At 38.8% G+C, this 26,595-nt stretch overlaps 5 protein-coding genes across 6 annotated transcripts in view; 2 read left to right on the forward strand and 3 right to left on the reverse strand.

The window, feature by feature from the left end:
• The window catches only part of LOC126787601 (alpha-glucan phosphorylase 2, cytosolic), a 66,657-nt gene extending 40,062 nt beyond the window's left edge, over window positions 1-26,595 (reverse strand). Inside the window, exon 1 of the mRNA XM_050513458.1 lies at window positions 26,583-26,595. The gene's annotated coding sequence lies outside the window, so the exon portion shown is untranslated. The remainder of the gene's footprint in view (window positions 1-26,582) is intronic.
• Window positions 1,814-3,596, forward strand: LOC126787605 (protein OCTOPUS). The gene has a single exon (XM_050513465.1). The coding sequence runs from the start codon at window positions 1,885-1,887 to the stop codon at window positions 3,391-3,393; it is 1,509 nt and encodes a 502-aa protein (XP_050369422.1). The 5' UTR covers window positions 1,814-1,884; the 3' UTR covers window positions 3,394-3,596.
• Window positions 4,176-5,150, reverse strand: LOC126787612 (uncharacterized). The gene is made up of 2 exons (XM_050513474.1): window positions 5,049-5,150; window positions 4,176-4,891 (listed from the first exon to the last, which is right to left on the reverse strand). The coding sequence occupies exons 1-2, from the start codon at window positions 5,080-5,082 to the stop codon at window positions 4,437-4,439; spliced, it is 489 nt and encodes a 162-aa protein (XP_050369431.1). The 5' UTR covers window positions 5,083-5,150; the 3' UTR covers window positions 4,176-4,436.
• LOC126787602 (protein NRT1/ PTR FAMILY 8.2-like) lies at window positions 8,032-11,937 on the reverse strand. Of its 2 annotated transcripts, none has more exons than XM_050513460.1 (5): window positions 11,738-11,937; window positions 10,463-10,697; window positions 10,160-10,377; window positions 9,211-9,764; window positions 8,032-9,095 (listed from the first exon to the last, which is right to left on the reverse strand). In XM_050513460.1, the coding sequence occupies exons 2-5, from the start codon at window positions 10,614-10,616 to the stop codon at window positions 8,261-8,263; spliced, it is 1,761 nt and encodes a 586-aa protein (XP_050369417.1). In that variant the 5' UTR covers window positions 10,617-10,697; window positions 11,738-11,937; the 3' UTR covers window positions 8,032-8,260. The 2 variants fall into 2 exon arrangements, with proteins under 2 accessions (XP_050369417.1, XP_050369416.1); XM_050513459.1 differs by lacking the exon at window positions 11,738-11,937 and adding an exon at window positions 10,790-10,980.
• On the forward strand, window positions 18,100-21,679 carry LOC126787603 (laccase-4-like). The gene is given in 8 exon segments (XM_050513462.1): window positions 18,100-18,403; window positions 19,289-19,440; window positions 19,691-19,935; window positions 20,029-20,157; window positions 20,264-20,691; window positions 20,694-21,054; window positions 21,057-21,191; window positions 21,299-21,679. Coding segments are annotated over 8 exon segments (1,683 nt in total). The 5' UTR covers window positions 18,100-18,301; the 3' UTR covers window positions 21,430-21,679.

Raw genomic sequence — 26,595 nt, forward strand, 5'->3', positions numbered from 1 at the left:
TTTCGGCGGAAGAGAAATGAGAAAAACAAAGAGAATTCAATCTAAATGAATAATAACTCCTCAAGTCTAACTCTCCCCCACATTCCCCACTTTTCTCTCCTCGATCTTACGTTTAGTGAAAATTTTGTTTTTCACCCCATATGATGTGTTTGAGGCTAGTGCATGATAAATTGATAACCAAATGTGATCAGATGCTTGTCGACTTCAGTTACAAGCAATAGTGCGAGACTTAAGAACAATTTTAATTAGTGTAAAATAAATTTTCCCAATTACAAGAATCAAGTACTCGATCAATTTCACAAAATCATTTTTACTGCCTCTCACAAGTCGATCAGAAGCATTTAGTAATTCATCACTTCAGTGTCGTACTCTACCATCGAATAGTAGCATGCATGTCTCGTAAAAATGCAATATAAACTTGAGATGTACTTATGGAGGGATAGGTGGGTGTGATATATAGCATTGATTATTTGAGGCTCATGTACGTGCATTTATGTTCTCTCTACATTATGTTTATGTTTCTTACACAAAGTTCACGCATGCATCATTCATTAATTCATTTTTAGATTACTACGACAATTAATATATATGTACATGTATGACATATACTTTAGAGAACTATATTAGGTGACACAAATTTTTGTACAATGTTGTTTCACTCTTCAAGTTTGTAATCAAGGTAATGTACGTAGAAGCCAGCATGAGTAGTAGTAGTACACCCTTTCTTCTTCCGCCAATTAACTGTAGCCCAGAATCATGTTAGAAATTAATTGGTTTATATTTGAGTCATTTGGAATTCCACATTGGAAAATGTGAAGAGTCATTCTTGAGTTATAAGGATTGCTACCACACACACTAATGTCGATGTCTTTTGTGAAAAAACTCATACTCGAACTCCACTTGGTGGTTAAAGTGGGGAGAATATCGACATTATTATACCAATATGTGTAAGATTGTTGGCCCTTCCGCACAACAAATCATATGTCAATTGAAGTTGGTCCTTTCCCTACAAGGCTACAATGGGGAGTAGTACTGGGATTTCATTCCTCATAGCTTAGAGTCCGCGTACGTTGATATCACTTCACCGTCGACATATGAGATAAATGAGCTTTAACTAATGATATAAATTGGCTACAACATTATACATTTCTTCTCAGTAACGGGGGCTAGATACTATGTTGCAATGTATAATTGCCTAGTTGGTTCTCATATACTGTGTTACAATGCATCCTCTTAGCATTTCACATGAATCGAGAGTTTCTTATATATATTGAAACCAACTCTTACTATATAAACAACCAAATTCTTAACGAGAATATATTACCTTATATTAAAAAGACTGCAATTTCGACTTCTTTAAAATGCACTACTTGTGTATTCGAATTTTTTAATATTTTTATGTATCTAGAACATCTACTACATGATAATTATAATAACAAAATATATGTTGTCGTGTAGAAAAACCGAATGCTATCAATAGCAATCAAAATAGAAACATCACTTAATAGTTTTTTTTTTTCGATGAAGATCACTAAATAGTTGCTAAAATCCGATAATTAGACTAAACGTAATAATTTTTAACTATTTTTCAGTGAAGAACTAAAGATAGAAAAACAAAAACTCATGGCTGCTTTCATAGGATTCTCCATCTCTCTATGTTTGCATAATTTAATGCCCAGACAGGTAGAAATACTAAATGAGATTTCCCTAAATAACATTATTTTTTTGTCACTTGGGTCGGGTCATAAATCCCCCAATCTGGGGGTTTATCCGGGGTTTCCATTTTCATCTCTTTCCCAAAACTTCATCTCACTCTTTCTCACTCTCAGTCGCTCACTTTCCTTCTTACCTGTCATGCACCCCAACCTATAACCACCACCAGCCATGACCCACCACCGCCGCTCCACCTGTCACCGCCACCCCACCACCCCAATCACCGGCTTCTGCGCCCCTTGCCTCAGCGAACGCCTCGCCGGCCTCGACTCCTCCGCCGCAGGCCCTGCTCCCCAAACAGCCCAGACCGCGCATTCCAAGCTCCGCCGCAGTAAATCATGCTGCGGGACCCGACCCGAGTCGTCGTCCTACCCGCCGGAGCCTCCGCGCCGGAAGTCGTGCGACGTCAGGAACCGTAACACCCTCTCGGAGCTTTTCAACATCGACGACGACCGCAAAGGCGTGCCCAGAAAGCTAGAGATCAAGTCGAGCAGGCTAGGCTTGGAGCTGAAAGAAGCGCCGCCGCCGGCGGAGGCGGAGGAGCAGAATGGGGAAGAAGCTAGGGTTTCGGACGCGGAGTTCAAGACGATGAAGGAGCTGATAGATCTCGAGCTGCAGAGGAAGAAGGGTAACGTTCGAGATTTGAGAGAAATCGCAGGGGCAGTTTGGGAAAGTGCCTCGAACAAAGTGAGGCAATGGCGGCGGAAGCAGAAAGTCAAGAAGCTCCAAAGCGAGACTTTCGGGTCGGAGAAGCGAAAGGGGAGGCGAGGATTGAGGGAGACCCAATCGGAGGTGGGGGAGTACGCATTGGGCCGGAGATCCTGCGATACGGATCTGGATCCGGGTCGGATGTCGCTGGATGAGCCTCGGGCTTCGTGGGACGGGTACTTGAGCACCAGAGCTTACCCGAGGATGACTCCGATGGTTGCGGTGGTGGAGGATGTGAGAATGAGTGAGGAGGAGAGCTTGGAGAGGAGCCCGGGAGGGTCGGCGCAGACTAAGGACTACTACTTTTCGCAGGCGAGGCGGCGGCGGAGCTTTGAGAGGCCGACTTCATGTGATCATAGCAAAGCCGAGGTGGATGAGCTGAAGCTGGTGTCTAGTGGCGCCACGGAGTTGTTCTATGGGGCGAAGGTGCTGATTACGGAGAAGGAGCTGATGGAGTCCAGCTCTTCGAATTCAAAGTCTGTGGAGGAGGACGGCGCGGCGGTTGGCAATGTAGGTGTCTGTGGAAATGCAGGAGGTGTTTCGTCGAATGGGGATGATCAGAAGTCGGGGAAATGGCACAAGAGGTGGAAGTTTTGGGGTTTGAAGCAGAGGAAAAGCCAGCCGAAAAATGGGGGTGATCAAGAGGAGTCTTGGAAGAAGCTGAGGAGGGTTGCTAATGGAGAAGCCAATGCCTCTGTGAGCCAGAAGCTGATCCGGAGCTACAGTGTGAGCTGCAAAAACTCCTGCAAGATGGTTGGCTTGTTTAGTAATGTGAGCACTGTGGAGGGCAAAGGGAATGGCTTGAAGACGCTGCAGAGGAACCGGAGCGCGCGATACTCACCGAGCAATCTTGATCACGGCCTCTTGAGGTTTTACTTGACGCCATTGAGGAGCTACAGGAGGAATGAATCGTGGAAAAGCAGGCTGCCAAACAACCATTCCCCGCAGACTCTATCCAAGAATGTACTGTAGTAAAGGTGCATCACCATGCCTATGGTCCATGGATATCATGATGATCGGGTCATGTTGTAAAGACATATATAATTGCATTTCTTGTTCTTTTGAGAGCATATCTCTCCCTAACATGTCTTTCCCTAAGTCCTAACATTGCCAATAATCAGAAAACTGCTACCCTTTTTCTATTTGATGACTAATCTGTCTGTAATCAAGATATCCGGAGTTAAATGCTATTTCCTATGTAAATTTCGTTATATTCTCATAAGGATGTTTAATGTTTTCGTAGTCTAGTTTACATTGCTGCATATGGTGTTTGAAGATAAACATTGCAGACTGATCTTAGATCTTAGATCATGGGTTGGCCCATGTTTTGTTCTATTGTAAGATTGCAATTTAGGGTTCTTGGGGGGCTTTTGTGAGATGAAGGGTTCATTTGCTTCTTACCCGAAGTAGCAAAGTTTGAAGAATGAGAAAGCTTGGATATAATGTTTTCCATAAGAGCCCTTTTACCACCTCATTTGCTGTATTCCCCAAACAAGACAAGTTTCAGTGGGAGAGGAAAAGCATGCAAGGGAAATCTGAATTGGTCCATGCTTCTCTATAAAGTGCTTTTTATTTGGTAGCAGTTTTATGCAGCTTGCTTGTTTAAAAGCCGTGCGCATCTTTCTTGCATGTATGCAACTCGCACAATGTCCTCACAAGGGACCTAATAATTGCCTCTTTACGCAAAGAGACAGTTTTGTCTAGTTCAACCAAAAGCTGTAAAGAACCAACATAGTGGGGAGAAACAAACCAACTTTAAACACAACCCAAGTAGATTGTCGCAACTTTCACTACATTCTTTGTATCAGAAACATTCCCGGCGAGCTTTTCCGAGTTCCTAACCCCTTTCAACCAAAACTTAGAAGGCCAAGTTTTGTGAGCTGAAAAGTGAACATTTCAGTTCATTGAATCAAAAACTTCGAAAACATCATAACATATCATGCCAGTTTGTTCCACAATTCCGATTATTATTATCAACAGACAACAACCCAGATCACTGGAAAGCATACACTAATTCACTCAACATCGTAGCCTTTCTCTTGAAGCTCCGAAAGGACCTCATTCCTCATCCTCATCCACAGCTTCTGCGCTTCCTGCTCAAACTTCTTGTTCTGCAGCTCCTTCTGATAGTTGAGCGCGTCTTTATCCGTCTCAACAAACCCTTTGGGACCAATTGTCGTGCCGATCATGCCACCCTTTGCCACAAACTCTTCCATTGCTTCTTCGTCTCCCGGGTATGGAAACTCTCGCCGCTCGTACAAGTGAGCCAGCTCTCTCTCTTCCTTGGGACGAGGCTTCAGCGTCCACCATCCCAGCGGCGATTTCTCATTGTAGAGCCAAGCAACTCCACCCAGCGTGTAGGTGCATAGTAAAGCCTTGCCGATTTGTTTCCAGAAGTGGTAGTCCTCCTTGCCGCACCCTATTTTCTTCAAGAACTTCTGGGCGTTCAACGATTTCGCCGCTGCGTAACCTGAAACGACAATTCAGAAGAAAAAGCTCAGCACATTCTGAGTCAGGCATTTCATCAAACACGTTGCGTGCGCACCCACAACTTTGAAAATCCAAACCCAAAGACCTTAGGAAAACAAAGAAGCTTGGGTTTCATGTTTGAGTGACTCCGATATTACCTGCTTGAGCCTGCTGATACCGCTTCCAAGTCATTTTCGAATCAGAGAGGGAAGAACAGGTTTCTTCTCATCTGTTTTCAGTTTTGCACGGGAAGATGATTTATGGGGATACAAATGCATCGTCTTAATGGGCCACTTTATGACAAAGCCCGTTGCATTTTTTTTCCCTTACATTTTCTTTAAAACGCACCCTTACAATATACATATGTCGGATACGTTTAAACCCATGACCTTAACGATGTTAGCTAGACCGCCGAGACGTATAACCAGCCGGAGAACGGCTGGGTTTAAAATTGAGGCTGTGTTTGGTAGAGCTTCTTAGCTCTGGTGATTATAAGTTAAGCCCCTTAAAATGTTTGGTAAAGTGGCTTATTCCTTCCGGCTTCCAAAAGCCTTAGCTTTTTTTCCCGGCTTTTAGAAGTTGGTACCCCCAGCTTTTAAAAGCAGAAGCCTAGAAAACACGGAGAGAACTGTAGCGCAATTAAATGAAGTTTTCAAAATACCTTTGGGTACCCCTCGTCTATTTCAATAATTACATGAATCCAAATTCTTTCTGTTCCCTTGTTGTGTGGTTGTAACTGATCAATTCTTGGCAATTACGTTGTCTATATAGATCAGGATTGAGACGAGTTAGCTGCTTCTTTTCTGGAGATAGATACCGTATTAAGGAGTTAGTTGCTTACAAATAGTGCTGGCTTGTGCTGAAGATGTTTAACTGAAGATGTTTCTTAAACTTCAGTTATATTATTTCACCACATCCAATATTGACAGCAATGAAAATTGGTATCTAATGAAAGAACTAGAGAAGAAGAGTTGTTATCTAATAGAAAATATAAGACTGCTGACACATTAACATAGTACTTCTCGTTTTATATAAAGTTTTTGTCTACCTCATACAAAAGAGATAGCTGGAATTAGTTTCCAAGTAGGGGCAGGGAACACTAGTGAAATAACATAAACATAAAACGAAAGTAAAATGCTAATGTAATACACTTTATGGACCCATTGAGGAGGAACTAAGGGAGTTTTTCTGTTTACCTTTCCAGGCATTACTGCTACTTCTGGGATAGCAGCACAGCTCGGGATCCCATTAACTCACAGAGGTCTGCACACACGTATATGGTTTATTCTTTCGACAACAGTTTATTATTCATATATTCTTGGCAAGTTTAATAGCCTTTGCTAGTTTTAAGAAATATGATTAATAACTCTGATAACTCATCTGAAAACTAACCTGTATAGTTATATTCAATATGCCTAGCTACAACTACTTTGTACCTTTGATACCAACAAGCATTTATAACGTTTATTGGGGGTAGTAAAAATTTATTCAAGTTTACTACCTCTAGTAAACTTATACTGGGGGTATTAAACTTGAAAAACAGTATTTCTAAAGGCCATAACACACCTTAAAACGGAGAAAAATCAACTTAGATGCAAAAAAATAAAGTTTACTGGGGGTAGTAAAAATTTACCAAAGTTTACTAGAGGTAGTAAACTTCTACTGGTGGTATTAAACTTGAAAAACAGTATTTCTAAAGGCCATAACACACCTTAAAACGGAGAAAAATCAACTTAGATGCAAAAAAATAAAGTTTACTGGGGGTAGTAAAAATTTACTAAAGTTTATTACCTCTAGTAAACTTCTACTGGGGGTATTAAACTTGAAAAACAGTATTTCTAAAGGCCATAACACACCTTAAAACGGAGAAAAATCAACTTAGATGCAAAAAAATAAAGTTTACTGAGGGTAGTAAAAATTTACTAAAGTTTACTACCTCTAGTAAACTTCTACTAGGGGTATTAAACTTAAAAAACAGTATTTCTAAAGGCCATAACACACTTTAAAACGGAGAAAAATCAACTTAGATGCAAAAAATAAAGTTTACTGGGGGTAGTAAAAATTTACTAAAGTTTACTAGAGGTAGTAAACTTCTACTGGGAGTATTAAACTTGAAAAACAATATTTCTAAAGGCCATAACACACCTTAAAACGGAGAAAAATCAACTTAGATGCAAAAAAATAAAGTTTACTGGGGGTAGTAAAAATTTACTAAAGTTTACTACCTCTAGTAAACTTCTACTGGGGGTATTACACTTGAAAAACAGTATTTCTAAATGCCATAATACACCTTAAAACGGAGAAAAATCAACTTAGATGCAAAAAAATAAAGTTTACTGAGGGTAGTAAAAATTTACTAAAGTTTACTACCTCTAGTAAACTTCTACTGGGGGTATTAAACTTGAAAAACAGTATTTCTAAAGGCCATAACACACTTTAAAACGGAGAAAAATCAACTTAGATGCAAAAAAATAAAGTTTACTGGGGGTAGTAAAAATTTACTAAAGTTTATTACCTCTAGTAAACTTCTACTGGGGGTATTAAACTTGAAAAACAGTATTTCTAAAGGCCATAACACACCTTAAAACGGAGAAAAATCAACTTAGATGCAAAAAAATAAAGTTTACTGGGGTTAGTAAAATTCTTGAAACTCAGAAGTGATGCTAAGTACATGTTATGTAGTACTGTGTTAGTAATACAATCCCCAACATGTTAGTAGTTAGATCACTTAGATGCATAGATTTTTAATATTATCCAATATTAATATGCCATATATTTTTAGGCATTGTTTTAAACTAAAATTAACTAAAAATTATCTTATATGTCTAAATTGGTCATTTGACAAATTAAAAGCATAAGCTAGTTTGAGTTTACCAAACGCTTTGCCATTACTTCTGTCACTAACAGCTACTTATATAAGCCAGTTTACCAAACAGTCTGCAACTTTATTTATCAGCCACTTATTTTCAGAAATCAGCATAAGTCGACTTTTTTTATAAGCCCAGCTGTACCAAACACACCCTGAGAAGACTTTGTAGCTTTTTTCCCCCAATTTTTGGTCAGACGTATCAGTAAGCGTTGCTTTTGGTCAGTTGAAGAACTTGGATGTTTTAGTAATGTACTGTGGGAACAAAAGTTAACTTGAACAAACAAACTTGTATCTCACTTCTTCTTGACTTATAAACTGTTTAACACCACCATATGAGTAACTTTTTACCAATGCTGTCTTACAGAATTGCAAACACAAGCTAAATGCTCCTTAAACAGAGTAACAGACCATGTACAAGTGTTTCAATATTCAAACCACCAAGAAAAGGACTAGAGGCTAATATATAAGCCTGTAAGGAAGAGAGTATTTTCTTCTTAGCCATTATCGGATGGATCCGACTGTCTTTTTGTACGTGTACCACTTGGAAATCAAGAGGAAGGCTCCAAGGTTGAGAACACTCAGCAGTGCCAACATCCAGAAGAAATAGTCAAGGTGGCCGTAATTCAGATTGTCTGGTATCCACCCTGGCTTGTTGTGCTTTGTAGTCACACTGGTAACAATGGTCACGAGCAGGGAGTTGAAGTAGTTTCCTAGTGCAACAGTGGAGAGAGACAGAGCAGAACACAAGCTTCTCATTGCATCGGGTGCTTGATCATAGAAGAAATCCAACTGTCCAATGAAAGTGAACACTTCTGCAGCACCTATGAGGAAATACTGAGGCGATTGCCAGAAAACTGACATGGGCATGTGTTCATAATCATAGTAGTTGTTATCTTTAACTTTTCTGAGTCTGACGAGTTCCAAAATTGCAGCACATATCATGGAGAAGATAGAAATGAAGAGACCAATTCCCATTCTCTGCAGTGTAGTTAGGCCATTCCTGTGGCCTGTGAACTTCCTTACAAATGGAACAATGAGTTGGTCATATATTGGGACCCAGATGATGACACTGAGAGTGTCAAAAACTGAAAGGGAGGCTGCTGGAATCTCAAAGGAGGAGTTGCCGACATGAAGATCCATTAGGGTGCCTTGCAAGACGAAGAAATTGCTCATCTGATTGTAGACTGCAGCAAAGATAATACCAGTGGCCCAAACGGGAAGTAACCTTATGATCGACTTCAACTCCTCCACTTGGGTAACCGTTGCAAGTCTCCATGGGTCTTTTGAGTCCTTTATATTGTCTGTTGGTTCCACAACAGCTGCTTTGTCAAAGAAACTGAAGAATAAAAATACAGGTCAGTACAGAACCAACAACAATGAAAGTAAAACAACAATGTTATCTTATAACGGGAGAGTAAATAATTTGAAGTTTTTTCAGTTTATAAGCAAACCTGAATTCATTTGTGTGATCCAGCTTGCGGCTTCCTATGATGGCGGACTCTGCATCAGTGGTTTCATGCAAAAGGGACTTGTCTTCAGGTACTTTGACTTTGTATTTTCTCACAGATGCCACCAGCACCTGAATTATTCGCGTTAACGGACTACCTCCTGGCTTCTGGTTCCTATATAACCGAGTACCTAAAAAGAAACTTACTACAGCAATTGCCATGGCAACTGCTGGTATACCAAAACCCCACGACCAACCTTCGTTCATTTGAATCCACACCAGCACAGAACTCGCAATCAATGCACCCACATTGATGGAAAAATAGAACCAGTTGAAGAAAGAACCCTTGTGTTTCTTCTCAACCTCATCATCATCATCAAACTGGTCTGCTCCATATGATGAGACACAAGGCTTAATTCCACCAGTACCCAAAGCTATAAGGTAAAGTGCTATGAAGCATGCTGCAGTTTGTCCACGGTTTGCATGGCAGTCATCTTTGGAAACACAAGTTGGCTTCATGCCAGGAATTGATGCTGACAATGTTAAAAGCGTCATCCCCTATGCACATTAACACATGATCAATTAAGTGCTCCTTGAGGTAGAAAAACAATTCCAACAGAAACATTCTTCAAAAACCATGGTTAAGTCTGAATTATTCATTTTTGCATCACTAAAGGTTCAACATATCTAAAGAGTATTAAGAATATAACCACCATCTAGTGCAGGACTTAAAAACTAACTCTGCAAAATTTGGGTATGTTTTACTGATTTACATGTCTGTGATTTCAAACCTGACTTCAATTCTGATTATTAAAGGGCAAGCCAGAAGACTCCCATAATGGAATTCCCTCAACAGGGTGTTCAAGCAAATCATTATACTCCATCAAGTTCATGTTCAATGCATAAAACTTAAACTAGTCAATATGAAATTGAAGGCAAACTAGGAAACTTACAATGACATAGATGATTGAGAAAGAGGCAATAGTCTTATATCTTCCCAAATATGCATCAGCCAAAAATGCTCCAAGCAAGGGCATAAGGTAACATGTCCCGCTCCAATTTGAGTTGCTTTTAGCTGCTTTAGCACTGGTTTGGTGCAGGCGTGTCTTGAAATAAATGACCAGATTTGAGCTCATCCCATAATAGGCCAATCTCTCACAACACTCGTTCCCTAATGAAAAATCAAACCCAGAAATCAAATATCGACATGTTTATATTCACTACTTCCACTTTAGAAATCTTAACAAAACAAGTACCTAAAATAAAAGGGCAGGCTTTCCAGGTTCCTGTGACTTTTTTATTAGCCGGGTTTCCTTTGTAATCCACCGTCCCATCTTTGGTGTGCACATCATCATCTTCTGCAATGGGTTCAACCCTCCCATCTTTTGCATACACACCATCTTCTCCCATCGCTGTAAGACTCTGTCAATCCCCAAAGTCCTCCTGACTTTTCGGATTATAAAGCTGCAAACTTGAAAATCAACTACAACCCTGAATCAAATAGAGAAACCTTTCATCAGCAACAATTAACTTCGATACCAATGCAAACCAAGAACTCTTCTTTCCCAAATCCAAACACATACCACAATTCAAGAACATCAATTCTGAGAGGCTGAAAGTAATGAGGGGATAAGAAAGTTTCGAGCTTTAGACGAAAGCTAAAGCAAGAATGAGTGAAGGATTGGGTAGATCGGTCCAAATTAAGCCGCAATGGAGAAAAATCGAGCAGTGTGGGACTGTGGATTGACTTCAAGAGTACTGTTATGAGCGAATGTGGATCCTACATTTTCAGTGGCCGTGTCACAAAATTAAGACAAGATTCTGCTTTAAGATGCGTTGTCACCACAAAATTGACGGTGGAGATTCCAAGTTTTCCTTCTCTTGAGGTCGTTAGTGAATAAGAACGGAATCTCATGGCATGCATGAGTAATTGACCAAAGGAGTGGTTTTTACAACTTACTATCTTGAATTACTATCTTAGTTTACCACATCTTAATTTACTGGTTTCAGAATAATATAGATTTTCTGTTTTGCAGAGTATCTAATGGTCCTTGATATAATTTGGCTAAGTTTCTAGCAAAACACTACTCTAGATCTTTCTGCCCGGTTAGTATCAAACACTCGTCTTTCAAGTAAATATCATGCTTAGCTCTCATGCATGAAGATACCATATGCGCTTGTATTTGGCAATTAGATCACTCCCAATCTCCCATACAAATCGAATCTTCTTCATGAATCAAGAGTTTGTGTGGCCGAAGCTACATAGTGGAAATTTTAGTAGCCGGGACTAAACTAAAGGCTCGGTGCGATAATAATGACAAAAATTGGCTCCAGGATTTGTTAACAATAAAGAAGGATTTATAATTTTACAAACTTTTGAACGTAACAAAGTGCTTGGATTGACCTACATACAATCTCACAATTGTTGAGATATATGTCAAAAATTAACTATTCATGACTTACTAATTCAACATCAAAAGAACAGCAAAAGCCTTAATAACAAAAAAGAATATGCAGAATAATCAACTTACCGGCCAAAGGCATAGAAGAACCAGTTCTTGTTCTTTGGACTGCAGGAAGCGGAAACGAAATTATATTGCTCCTTGATTGAAATCTGCAACATTTCCTTTGGCAAATCAGGCTTATAAAGCCAGCTGCCTTCGGATGGAGCTATGTCATAATTGGCTTGTTCTCGTTGGAGCTTCGTTGAAGTCAATGTGAACCGTTTCAGCTCATCTTCTGCTGGTTTTAATTTTATATAATTGCTTTGTAAAAGAAGGCGTCTAAAACTATGCTATCAAGCCTATCACTCACATATTACACTCCTCTGCCGTTGTCTTCAATTTAATACTCAGAATTGGCCATAACAGATGATCACGTACTCGAATTAGAGGTGCACATATTTTAAGCTTTGATTCAGCATCAAATAAGGTTTATAATGTTATATAATGAGCACGTACGTAATCTATCTTCTAAAAGATCGTATTTCCACAAAAGAAAAACAACAAATTAAACTAGTCAAAATAGGTACAAATAAGACTTCCATATTAGAGTGAAGTGTGAACAAAGGAATACCAAGCACTTGTGTGTGGAAATCTAGTCCACAGTGATAAGGACATGCATAGCTAATAAATCAAATTAAGAAGAGCTTCATTCGGGCAAATTGGTTATATAGCTCGATCATGTTGCTGTAATAGCTACTTACGGATGATATTCTTTTGAAAGGTAACGCATCAGCTTGTTATTCATTACAACCCATCTCTATCAGCACAACTTGCAATTTCCAACTTGTAGAATACAAAACAACCAGTTCATACCCATCGTTTTCTTATATGATAAGGTTCTATCCGCTAATGATAGATCAAAGCAATCGATAGAAATCACAGAATAAACAATACGGCATCTGATGTAAGTAAAGGAAAATGATATATATTGGGTTGAACTTCTGAATTGTAATCACAAAACAAGTATGAAAGGATCGATCATGTTACATATATGGTGATTAGATTTTCAACTCATAAAACCTAGCCCGATGATGAAGATATGGACACAATATAATTTTATTGTAGCTGGCAAATCTACGATAATATATATATATATATATATAGTCTCTATCCAGAGTGAATCTTTACTCTGAAATTTTCAGAGTAAAGTTCCAATTTTGGCACATTTTTCGGTCAAATTTTTTCGCCATAAACGATTCAATATTTATGTATGCTATTCAAGATCATCTCTATAAAATTTCATCTAATTTGATAATGATTTGAGCTTTCAAAATTGAGATTTACACGAACGGTTCACGTTGAACAGTTTTAATTCATTCATTGATTTAATCTAATTTCAATATCTTAACGATGTCCGAATTAGATGAAATTTTGTAGAGATGATCTTGAATAGCATACCTAAATATTGAATCGCTTATGGTGAAAAAATTTGACCGAAAAGTGTGCCAAAATTAGAGCTTCACTCTGGAATTTCAGAGTGAAACTTCACTCTGGATAGAGACTATATATATATATATATATATATATATATATATATACATACATACACACACCCAAAACCGTTCGGAGACGAATGTCCGCAACTCTCTAAAAGTGTGGACGTTTCAGTTTTTTCGACAATCACGCGTCGGCGATGAAGTTTCTGCTGGTGTACGGAGTCCAAGGCCTCTACTTGGAGCTTCTTCTTGCTAGTGGAGCCGCCGCCGACTGGTTTTTTATCTATTCCGACGAACTAGTAGTTTCAGGTGAGACTACTGCCCAAAAACTTCAAACCTACTCACCTTGAGTCTTCATCTTCATGGTAACGACGTCTAGGATGCATCTGAAGTTACTCCGGCAATAGAAACGTCATCGCCAGCGTGTGATCGTGGATAAAGTTTAGATGTCCACACTTTAGGAGAGTTGCAGACATCTGTCTCGGATCGGGCCTATATATATAGGCAAAATTGCCAAAATACACTCAAAATTTGGCTGAAATTATCAATTTGCACCTCGAAACTTGTATTTGAGTCAATTTACCTCATGAACTTGGTAAAAATTGCCGATTTGCACCCATCCGTTAAATTTAATTGTTTATATCTAATTTTGCGTCACATATCATGCACATGAGGCGTAATGTTATCATTTTCTATTTATTTTTTCTTCAAAACAAATAAAAATACTTTAAAAGGAGGATTATTATTTTTAATCAAATTATTTATTTACATCTTTTTTCTACATACTTAACCCTATTTCAAATTTTATATTCAACATACCCACCCATTCAAATATAGTGTATTGTGTGTATATATATACACATTTATTTTTTATTTTCTATGTATTTATTTATATTTTTCTAATATCTTTTAACATACCATATCACGTAAAATAATAAATATATAATTCAATAACATGTTTTGAAAAAAAAACAAAAAAACATAGTAGCAAGTATTCTTCTTAAGTAATGTTATTAATTTATTTCATTATTAAATATGAATAAATATGTAATGATTATAATGTCTCTCAAATGCTTATCATATGACTTAAAATTAGATGAAAAACATTAAATTTAATGGATTTGGTGTAAATCGGCAATTGTTACCAAGTTTAGGAGGTAAATTGACTCAAATGCAAATTAAGAGTGCAAACTAACAATTATAGCTAAATTAGCATTTTTGCCGTATATATATACATGGCATTTTCTAGATGTATAATCATTTGATATATGTATGATGGCCTTACATCATGACACAATTAGATTTAAACTAGACTACAACTGTATATTTCGGGAGCACATCACCTGTGCCCGAATTGGGTGTGCCAAATACGTGTCAGCAATACTGTATCGACACTTGTCCTTATTACAGACCTTACTTAAACTCAATCAACCTCACTACAAATATAATAAACTCAATAATAATATATATTTGTTTTTTTATTTCACACAAACCCAGACTTTTCCTTCACCACCATTGCACCACCCAGTACCCACAACCACAAGCCATGGCAAACTCCATATCCAGAAAAGAAAACAAAAAGAAAACAAAAACATCTCAATCCACTCTGATTATTTTGGAAATAGCTAGAATAACATCCCTAAACCCACACAGCCATGATAAATTGATAATCCAACAACACTATCCATCCAATAATGTGTTCCCAATTGATCTCACCCATCTCCCACTTCCAAACGGACCAAACCCCCTCTAAAAATTTTCACTCCGCCGACGAGTCGTCGACCTACGCTGCTTCGACTACCTTGATTTCGGCCAATGCTTCCTTGGATCGTTGCTTTTTCCCCATCCAATCGCCCATCACCATAAACATTGTCTCCATTCCTTGAAATTTCTCTAATAAATCGACCAAATCTTTCTCCCCCAGCAAGCTGCCCGAGAGAAGGTTGGGAGAGAAAACAAAATGATTGTCGATAGATGATGAAGAAGAAAAGATGAAATAGAAATGGAGTCTGAAAATGCTTCTTTTTTCTTTAGTAAAAAACTGATAAAATAAAATTAATATTAACAGAGTCAAACTCCTATTAAATTTTCTTAATGGAATTCCACATGTAAGATTTTTTGTTAGTGGTACATATTTGGCACACGTAATTTTGGCACAGGTGATGTCCTCTCGTATATTTCAAAGATCTTTGCAGACAATTGACCGATTCTCAAGGATGATTCTAACATCTCTTCCTAATAATAGCAGAAAACTTCCTGCTAATTATTTCTGAATCACTGGCCAGAAAAAAAAACTCTGTGAATCACTAACCAGTTTTTTCAATACAGCTAGTTCTCCGTATCAAAATATGACCACTTCCTATTATATGTCACTTCCCTACCCTTCGTCGACGGACTCTTCATTTGAAAAACATTTGTGACATAATTGGGTAGTTGTGGTGCTTTCACCCCCGCCGGGGATAAGTTCCGGGTAAATGGTGGTGTAAACAGCGGGGCAAGAACTGTACCTATATGACCATGCAAGCGCCGGGAAAGAGAGTATTGGTGGTTGCGGATCCATCCCGAGAATCATCGGGTGCTCTCCAATACGCACTTTCTCATTCATTGCTCGATCACGACGAGTTGATCCTCCTTCATGTTGATAACCCTAGTAATTGGATGCAGGCATTTAATCTCAATACGATCTTCAAAATCCCACCTAATCTAGCTAACGCCAGTGTCCATGCCAAGTCGTCTGATCACGGCAACGGAAATGGAACTGCGAACTCAGGGATTGACCCGGTGAAGGATTTCCTTGAAGAAATGAAGAACGAATGCAACCGGAAAAAACCTAAACTAAATGTACTCATAGAGAGGGTGGCGTTGGAAGCCGGTAAAGACAGAGCAAACACAATTTTACACCACAGCGAAGTTCTTGGCGTCGACATCCTTATCATAGGGCAACGGCGAAGTCTTTTTTCCAAGGGACATTTGGGGTGATTACTTAAAACTTGCACATTTTGGCTTCATTGCACTCAAAATTTCCCATGTACTAGAATGCATCCTAACACATATGCATCCTCAACTTGTTGTGTCATCGCTTGAATTTTGATTTTGAACATCATGAATTGAATGTACGTGCAGATCGTATACATGGCCTGGAGGGCGATCGTCAGGGTCATCGAAAGTGATAAACACGGCAGAGTTTTTGATTGAGAACTGCAAGTGCACTTGTGTTGGAGTACAGAAGAAAGGCCAAGCTGGAGGTTTCGTTATCAACTCAAAAACCCACAAAAACTTCTGGCTTCTTGCATAGTTCAAAACCACTTGCACCACGTACACCTGAAGTGATCGATGTAATCTGCTCTTTGCTCGATCTTTATTTCTTCTATAATTTCTCATGGCTAAAGAGAAATGTGTCATGATATGAAATGCATCACAAATTTTAATTGTATTGAAAAATATATTAGTAATAATAATGATTATAAGGACATTTTCGAAAACCCTAGCCCGCGGCCTGGTTATTTGAAAGCCGCGCCCGCGCCCTGGATACCATGCATGGCAAGGACTGAATTGATAAGGTACGAGGGGGATGGATTAAAAGATATGATCGACAGTGCACGTAAGTGCGTAATTGTTTCACTCAACAAACTAGAAAATGACAAGAGCCATTAGTTAAGCTGATTATAATCAATTAATTAATTAACTGATTTGTGCCGAATGATCATGTAAGACAGCAACAGATTGATACATGTCAAATTAATTAATTCATGCATTCCCATTTAAATTAAGGTTAATCAGATGATCGAGCTAGCTGTTACCCATCTCCAAACCAATCTTTAGCTTTCCACTTGATTTGGCAATCCATGATAACTACCGCTCAACAATCTGATGAAAAATAATAGTCTAGCTAGGGGTTAATTAACATCTCATCTCCTCCATCTGCTCTCTTTGGTTAACCTCGACGATGCTAGAAGTTTTATCAAAGCAAAAAGAATTAAATCACTTGAACAAAAGGGGACATTACCAAAACTAGCCAGTGATAAAAGCTCAAGCTCTCCTAACTTAACTACTTTTCCAGTTTGCCCCAACGAATCGAAGACTAATTTTGCTTGAATAACAGCAACTCAGAAAGTTATTAGCTATGATAACAAACAGTAAATTATTTTCTCTCAATGGCGGCATTGCCTACAATACTACTACAGTTTATAATATCTATCTAGTCAGCTTATGTACAAATCATGTTGGATCTAGAAACAAACGTTCACAAAAGAAAATCCAGCATTTCATTTCCAGCAACCCAACGACGGTAACTGTTCGTTTTTTTACCCATGAATCATTTGTGTAAATGAAATCATGATAATCGTTAATTCGGTGATTTGAATAGAGACTTAGACAATCAACGTACGGTTAACTAATTAATTGATTTGAGTGACAAATAAGACTGTTAGAAAGTACAATCTAGAACGGGGGCAGGTAATTGATGTGTATATATATATAGATCAAATTCTCATTAGTCCTTGACAAGTTACCAATGCAAACTAAAACAAAAGAGATCGATCCAATTAAATTAATCGAGTGATTAACTGGAAACTCTGTTGAGATTTGTGGGTCGTTATCCATGTCGTATTCCTTAGCTTGACTATTTTTTCCTATTGCTTTCTGGTTTGTTAGCTGTAGTTTGGGTGTACTTTACCCAATACGAATTCACCAAACCAGTAGGTAACCAATATCAACTACAGTCGTTGCTTATATTTCCATGGCTTCAAGATAAGTGTTTCAGTTGACACATAACTAGTACTGTACTTTGTGTAATACACAAGATAATTAACTCCACCTTCTTCACCACTAGAAAGGTACTAGCTAGCTAGCCTGCTCCTATATATTATTTCTCCCGTTCTAGACACTATTTAAGTATAGGCTAGGGCTTCATTCCCAGATACACTTCTATATCTCCCTCTACCCACCAAAAAACTTTAGCAAAAACGACGTTGCAGCAGAGGGTTTGATATAGTCTTATTTGGTATACCAGCCTGTTTATATATGTAACGGTTTCGCTTCCATTGTTTCACAGGCTTGGTAGCTAGCAACTAGCTACTGCAATACATAGAAATATTTGATATAGTGAGTCTAGCTCGTAGAGCTTGCTTTCACGATCGATCAAAGAAATAGAGAAATGGAGGTGGTTCTGTGGATTCGGGCATTGCTTTTCGTGGCTTGTATCAGTTGTTTGTTTCCAGCACCAGTCGAATGCCTGGATAGGCATTACAAGTTCAATGTAAGTGCATGCGTTTTCCTATATATTCATCTGAGGATGAAAGTTTAGCGATTACATGCAAGTCCAGTACGTCAGAGCTAGCTTTCTTTCTACCTGCTCTTAATCTGCAGCACACATACAAGTTCATATAAGCAGAAGTCGCCAACTCGGGTTTCTTGTTTCGTTCTTTTCTTTCTCCTTCAAATGATTTGAGATTTTAATTAGATCAACAAGGTCATTAGTGATTATATATATCTTGCATGCACTAATTAATTAAATATAGAGAGCGTCCATAGATAAACAAGTATCCATGCCAGTATCAATATGTAAGCTAGTTGCACAAGAAACCAGGGCTTAGAAAAGAAGCACAACTCGGTTGGCCTCTCTTGAATTGGTTCCATGCAAGCATTTCACGCTCGGGCTTATTTTCTCAATTTTCACGCTAAAACCCTGATGACAAATTAGTTATTGAGGTGACTAGCTAGCCAACTTACAAAATTAGTTTTCAAAAACATTTGAAAATCTTTTCTTTCTCAGTCAATACTATTTTTTGTCAATTTTAAATTAATAATGTGACAATAATGGATTCAAATAATAATGTAACAATAATCGCATGTAGTTCATGTCACCTAATATAATTCATTACATAATTAATAAGTTACATACATGTGAGATGCAAATTAAAAAGTTTAGCTATAATAATGTAGATATCAATTGCAAGTCAATGTGTTTATATATCTTTCGTAGAATATCAAAATTACATCATTTGCACTCCAAAATATAAAGTTAAATGAGATACCTTTCTCAGATAGGAGGTGCAGTTGAGAAAGCCACCAAACTAGTGTGACCGTTGAGCAGTAAAATAATTAACGACAATTCGTACTGTAATCTGCCTGGGTTGTTTAGGTGGTGCTGAAGAAAACCTCACGGCTGTGCTCAAGCAAGTCCATCGTCACCATCAACGGAAAGTACCCCGGGCCCACCATATATGCCCGGGAAGATGACACTGTCCTCATCAAGGTTGTCAACCATGTCAAGTACAATGTTAGCATCCATTGGTACGTAATTTCATTGTCTTTAAATAGGTTGATAAGATGTTCGATAAAATGTGTTAAAAGATATATTAAAACACATGATTAGTTATGTATATACATCATATGAAGTTATTTCATGAATCCGATAATCGTTAATATTGTCAGTTGTTGATTATGGCACACTATTTGTGATAAACATTTTTAAGTCTCTAACATCACATGATTATGTTATCTATTGATGAAGTCTTGTGTTTTTCTGATGTTGCGATGGAAGGCATGGGATCAGGCAACTGAGAACTGGCTGGGCTGATGGACCTGCATACATAACTCAGTGCCCAATTCAACCTGGACAACAGTACGTATACAACTTCACCGTCACCGGCCAAAGAGGCACACTTTGGTGGCATGCACATATCCTCTGGCTCAGGGCTACGGTCTATGGCGCCTTGGTCGTCTTACCCAAGCTTGGAGTCCCATATCCCTTTCCTGCACCCAAGAAAGAAGTTGTGGTTATTCTAGGTGAGAAATTGTAAGAGCCATGTTACATGCCAAAGTATACCAGTTTAATTCAAGGGTGCTTCAAAAAATTACTCATTATTGTTTAAATTGCAGGTGAATGGTGGAAATCAGATGTGGAAGCTGTTATCAATGAGGCTCTAAAATCTGGGGCAGCCCCAAATGTTTCTGATGCTCACACTATCAATGGCCACCCAGGGCCTCTCTCACTCTGCGCCACACAAGGTAAGCATAGCATACATTTGCTCAAATCCATCTAAAGTTGTAAACTACTGAGCTCAGTATGCATCTGAGTTTTTATTGATCTTTAAATGATCTGATGTGCTTGCAGGAGGATACAAATTACCAGTACTACGAGGCCACACATACTTACTAAGAATCATCAATGCTGCACTGAATGATGAACTCTTCTTCAAGGTTGCCAACCACAAACTTACCGTAGTAGAAGTGGATGCCGTGTACACGAAACCCTTCGAAACCACCACCGTTATCATAGCCCCTGGCCAAACCACAAACGTCCTCCTAACCGCAGACCGCAGCACAGGCAAGTATTTGGTTGCTGCCTCGCCTTTCATGGACAATCCGAACGTGGCTGTAGACAACAAGACTGCCACTGCTACCTTGCACTATAGAGGCAGCCTTGCCAGCACCAACATTATTCTCACCGTCCCTCCTCCTCAAAACGCGACACGCCTAGCCACATCTTTCACTATGTCCCTTCGCAGCCTGAATTCAGTAACCTATCCGGCCAAGGTCCCATTGAAAAAATTGATCACTCGTTGATGTTCACTGTCAGTCTTGGACTTCAAACATGTGCTAGTTGTGCCAACGGTAATAGAGTGGTGGCCGATCTTAACAACATCACGTTTGTGATGCCAAAGATTGCTCTCCTTCAAGCACATGTCTTCAACATAAGTGGAGTCTTCACTGATGATTTCCCCGGAAACCCTTTGATGCCTTATAACTATACCGGAGCGCAGCAGCCAACGAATATGCTGACCATGAAGGGCACTAGGCTCTATAGACTAGCTTACAACTCTACAGTGCAGCTTGTGCTACAAGACACCGGAATGATAGCCCCTGAAAACCATCCTGTGCATCTTCATGGGTTCAACTTCTTTGAGCTGGGAGGGGATTGGGAAATTTCAACTCCAAGACTGATCCGAAAATATTCAACCTTGTCGATCCTGTCGAGAGGAACACAGTTGGAGTGCCATCAGGTGGATGGACTGCAATCAGATTCAGGGCAGATAATCCAGGTAAACTCATTGCAGAAAGTTAAATTGAAAATGATTAGGGGCTACATTGATAGTTTATGGGTATAAACCTACCTCCAATGTGACCATTTTTCATGTTGGCTTTGCAGGGGTTTGGTTTATGCATTGTCATCTAGAGGTTCACACAACATGGGGGCTTAAGATGGCATTTGTGGTGGACAATGGCAAAGGCCCCAACGAGTCTGTTCTACCGCCTCCAAGCGATTATCCGAAATGTTGATGATGAAGAACACCACTACACAAACTAATTTGAATCTGAACTTTGGTTCATCTCAAAGCATATAAGAAACAGAATCCAAAAGGAAGGTCATCCAAGCTAAAAGGAAGGTACTCTTGCATGCATGTTGAATAAGAACATTGGAATTGTGTATTTGAATGTTTAGCTAATTGTGGTTGAGACTTTGATCTTCCTTGTAAATCAGAAATTTTTTTGTATACTGCAAATTATGGAAACCAGCAAACAATATGTTTCTTTTTCTTTTGGTTAGTGAATAATTCCTCAAGGTGCACAAAGTAAGTAGCCCAATGCGGATCCAAGATTGAATCATTGGGGATACTTGAACTTAACTATAAAGAGAGAGTGAAGATTCTCGACGGTACAAAATAATTTTACTAATTGAAATCAAAATCGATATACCTAGTCGGTGAAAGTAATGAGGCTTACTCTTATAATGCAAATATACAAATAACATAAATTAACCAATCAAATATTCATATAACACATCGTAATCTAAAATTATTTACAAGAGCATTTTATTAGCGGTTCGAAATGTTAAGGACTTATTAAAGATCGTGATTGATCAATAAAGTTTCTAAAAGATAAGAAATGGAAATAATTCAGATTTGGACTTGTAGACTATATTTGTTTTTAGAGAAATGTAGACCGGACATTTCTTTGAAACCATGAATAAATTTTTTTTTTGGAATGCTTCAGTTTGGACTCAAATTTGTCAGTTTAGTCTAATTGACACATATAACCATTGAAAAAAAATACTCATGTCACGACCCAGACCGCTCCGCCGTAACACGATATTATCCGTTTTGGGCATAGCCCTCACGGTTTTGTTTTTGGGAGCTCAAAAACACTTTCCCAGTGGGTCACCCATCCTAGGATTGTCCTGGGCCAAGCATGCTTAACTTCGGAGTTCTCCTATCTTCTGAAGCCGTTGAGCCCCTAAAAGGTCTCGCATTAGATAGAGGTGGGCATATACATATAAGGCGCATCACCCCCTCTCCGTTAGCCGATGTGGGATATTACAATCCACCCCTCTTGGGAGTCCGACGCCCTCGTCGGCACACTCGCACCACACGGCAGAGTGGCTCTGATACCAAATGTCACGACCCAGACCGCTCCGCCGTAACACGATATTATCCGCTTTGGGCATAGCCCTCAAGTTTTTGTTTTTGGGAGCTCAGAAGCACTTTCCGAGTGGTTCACCCATCCTGGGATTGCCCTGGGCCAAACATGCTTAACTTCGGAGTTCTCATCTCTTCCGAATCCGTTGAGCCCCCAAAAGGCCTCGCATTAGATAGAGGTGGGCATGTACATATAAGGCGCATCACCCCCTCTCCGTTGGGGTATTACAACTCATATATCAGACAAAATGATGTATATGGTCAAAATCTAATGCAATTAATACAATTGAATAGATTGTCGACGTAATAGATAATAACCTAACTAGCAATTTAGAAGAAGATATTTAGCTGAAGACACGCTATTGAGGAAGAGAAGAGTCAAGTATAAAAAGGAAACAAATAAGTATAATCAATTATTTGGGGATGCTTTCACTAAGGAGAATAATCCCAAAATTAAAAGATTTAAAACGTAGTTTTTGTTGTTTTGTCTTGACTAATAGGGATACTTGAGTCTAGGGGTGGGCATAAAAAACGGAAATCCCGATCCCGTCTCGATTTCGTCCCGAAATTCATAGGGACAGGATGGGACGGAGGTCTAAAAACGTTTGTCCCGTCCCGATTCCGTCCCGATTCATAATAGTGGGATGAGACGTGGGACGAATAATTTTTATCCCGCTTCGTCCCGTCTCGTCCCACCTTTAATAAAAACTTAAAAATTCTTATATATTTGTATCAAAATGAATCTAATTTATGTTCTTAATAACTCCAAAATTATATCAACTCAAATAATAATGGTACATTATAATATTTTGAACATAATATGCATTTTTTGTTAAAATTTCATTATTGAATGTTACTTTGTTAATGAAAAAGTAAAAATATAGGTTTTTATTTAACTTCATATGAAGGTGGGATTTGTCCCGTCCCGTCCCGATCTCGTCCCGTCTCAACCGGGATTAATCCCGAGTATGATGCATTCTTAAAAACCTCCGTCCATTCCCGATCCCGTCCCGATTCAAAAAAGTGGGACAGGACTTGGGATGAGCCCGTTCCGTCTCATCCCGTCCTGTGCCCACCCCTACTTGAGTCACTCCTAAATCTAGAATTTCAGACCAAAAAAAAAACCTAGAACCGCCCAAGGCCCTATGAGCAAATCGTGTTGTATGGGCTTTCCTGAGTCCTGACAGATGTCTTTCTGCAAATGTGTGTATATTACTCTAGCATCATGAATTAATCAGTGTTAGTTTGCTTCCTAATTTTGACCTCAACGCATGCAATATATAACATCAAATTAATAGCTAAATACATTGGAAGCTTTAAACTTCGGAATTGGTCTTATGATGACTCATCTTTTTTTCTTTGGTCAACTGATGATGACTCTTATCCAAGTTACAAACATTTTTTTTTTAACTCTCCAACCACTTTAGAAGGGTAATTTCAAGGATTTAACTCATTTCTTCACTACTTATTATGGCCATCTTATAGAGGCACAACATTAATTATAGGAGTCATCCGCCAACTCAAACACTATTTTGCTTTTAAGTCTATCTACGGATAATCTAATTGTAGAGAAACCAACTTCGCTGGTGATTGTTCGCAAATTATGCTCATAGTTTTACGAACCTTTATGCATGTAGTTTCGAACTTGAAAAATATATGTTATTAATTTTTTATTTGAGACAAAAAAAATATGTTTTTAAGGAGAACATTAAATTGGATGGGATCTACAGCTAATTTGGTATATAAAATAGGGGCGTTTGGAATGATTATCAGTGTGGTTGGGTCCATATTATAAAGGGGGATGATGTAACGCAGGAGCCAACTAAACAAGAGTTGAGGGAGTCCGAGTTGCCACAAATCTCAATCACAGAGTGGAACTTTTTGACTTTTAGGGAAAAGAGAGAAACTTATAAAAGGAATCTTTCCTTTGATGGCAACAAACCGGTGGTGGGGAGCCCACTGCCCCCCGACCCCACCACACTCTTCATTATTATATTCTTTTTCAATTATTGGCGCCTACCCCATTTTCTTCCCTTCATATTCGAGATTGATGTGGAGTCGCCGTCGCCATCGCCATTTCCAACCAACACTGTTCTTGGTAGTTTACCCAATTCAATTGCCTCCCATGAACATCAGGTCCCTGAATTCTCATGACCGATCCTAATTGCGGTACATTTGTGAAAAAGTGAGAAGACCGGATGCAAATAATGAATGAGTAACAGGAACAATAAGCCAACGAAAGAAAATTAACGACACTCTTCCGGATGTGGCGTACGTGGTGGTACTTAAGTCGGCCGGGGAGATAAGCACAGGAACAATTACCTCCTTCGCTTTCTTCTTGTTTTTAGCAGAGAATTAGTCGAAACCAAACCCTATAATAATCAGAATACAAAATTAATTATAGGGAGCACATGAAGTTTATCCATCTTACTTGACGTGGGAACCAAACATAATCAGAAAACGTACAGATTAATTATAGTAGAGTTTGATGTCGATTACTTTAACAACTTAAAACCAAACTCTTCAATTAGTTTTTTTTTGTTCTTGTTCCCCATGCTTTGTGTGCATGCGCAGGGCTTACATACAAATAATTAATACGTGACGAAGGCACAGCTAGCTTTGTGAACAAAGAAAATGATATATATATTTATATATAGCTCAAATAAACTTTACTATATATTTAGTTATACTAATCTGTTTGTTCTGACCTTAGATCGACTTCAAACCACTATCATGTATCTCCAATGTGTGAGTACGGGCGTCGGGCCGTGATATAATAATTATTTTAGCTATAGGGATTGACAGCTTGATTTAATTATTGTGGTTCCTTCAGTCCCAAGTTAAAATTTCTGCAATATGATCAATCTTCTTGTTGTAATGCCTTATTTTTTTTCATGTTAATAACTAGTTTATTCGATAAAGGAAGTGTTTGTGAAAATCTTTTAACACTTCATTTAAATCATGAAATCTTCATGTGTAGTTACTTAAGGTGTTTTCACCGTATTTGCAAAAATGCAGCGTTCTCTCTCGTCTTCTCTACCCTCGCCACCACTACCGGTGTCTTAGGATGGTGGAGTTTTTCCACCCTTATTCGAGAGAAAGGGGTCAACGGCGGGGTTGGGAATTTCTCTCTCTCCTCTGATCAAGTCTGAATCGGCGATTGGAGAGTGGGTTCCCATCTTCTTCAATTGTGAACCTGTTTCTTGGGCCTTGGATATAGGATCCAGTGGAGATTTGAGTCGAGTGTCTCTTCGTGATTGTGATATAAACAAGTTTGTGGATGTTGCCGGTGGGGTTCTAGTTGTAAACACCGGGTGGCCGGCGAGGTTGCATGTAGATGATGAAGTTGGGGTTGTGGTCCTTCCCTGACATGGTGTTCTATTGGAGTGGTGGCTTGGATTCCCAATCTCTAATTCTTGGAAGGGGTTGTCAGTTGGTGATGATGTCTTCTCAACTTGGTTGGCGACGAGTTTAGGTGGTACTGTGGAGTATCACACCGATTTCAGTCTAGCTGTTGGACGTGTTTTAACTGATGTAAAAGCAAAGGTGGCGGCACTGGACGTGATGGTGTTGATGACGCGTTGGTTGGTGGAATCTATGAACTTGTTGGGCCTTGGGCTGATTGGTTTTTGGGCCTTGGTTAGCTTCTTGGCTCATGTTTGTTGTGTGGTGTAATTTTGGCTATGTTGGGTCTTTATGACCCACATTAGGACTTATTTTGAGTCGGTCACAGTGTTTAAAAGACTTGGTTGCTGCTATTTATTCATTCTTTTAATTTTTGCTAAGCACTAAAAAAATAGCGCTAGAAACGTTATTCAAAAGGTGTGTACTTTTAGTTTTGTTTGCTTATATTTTTCTAGACTAGTAGAGCCATATGAGATGGCTTTATTGTCGGTCTTTTATGTATGTGTTATCTTTGTATTGCTTACTAAATAAAATCATTCTTGACTTCATACTAAAAAAAACCGTATTTGTATATTTCACCCTTATAAATAGTTGTTCACGATAGGGTCAAGTAACACAATATTTA

The sequence above is a fragment of the Argentina anserina genome, chromosome 3 (assembly GCF_933775445.1).
Source record: "Argentina anserina chromosome 3, drPotAnse1.1, whole genome shotgun sequence".
Classification (NCBI taxonomy): domain Eukaryota; kingdom Viridiplantae; phylum Streptophyta; class Magnoliopsida; order Rosales; family Rosaceae; genus Argentina; species Argentina anserina.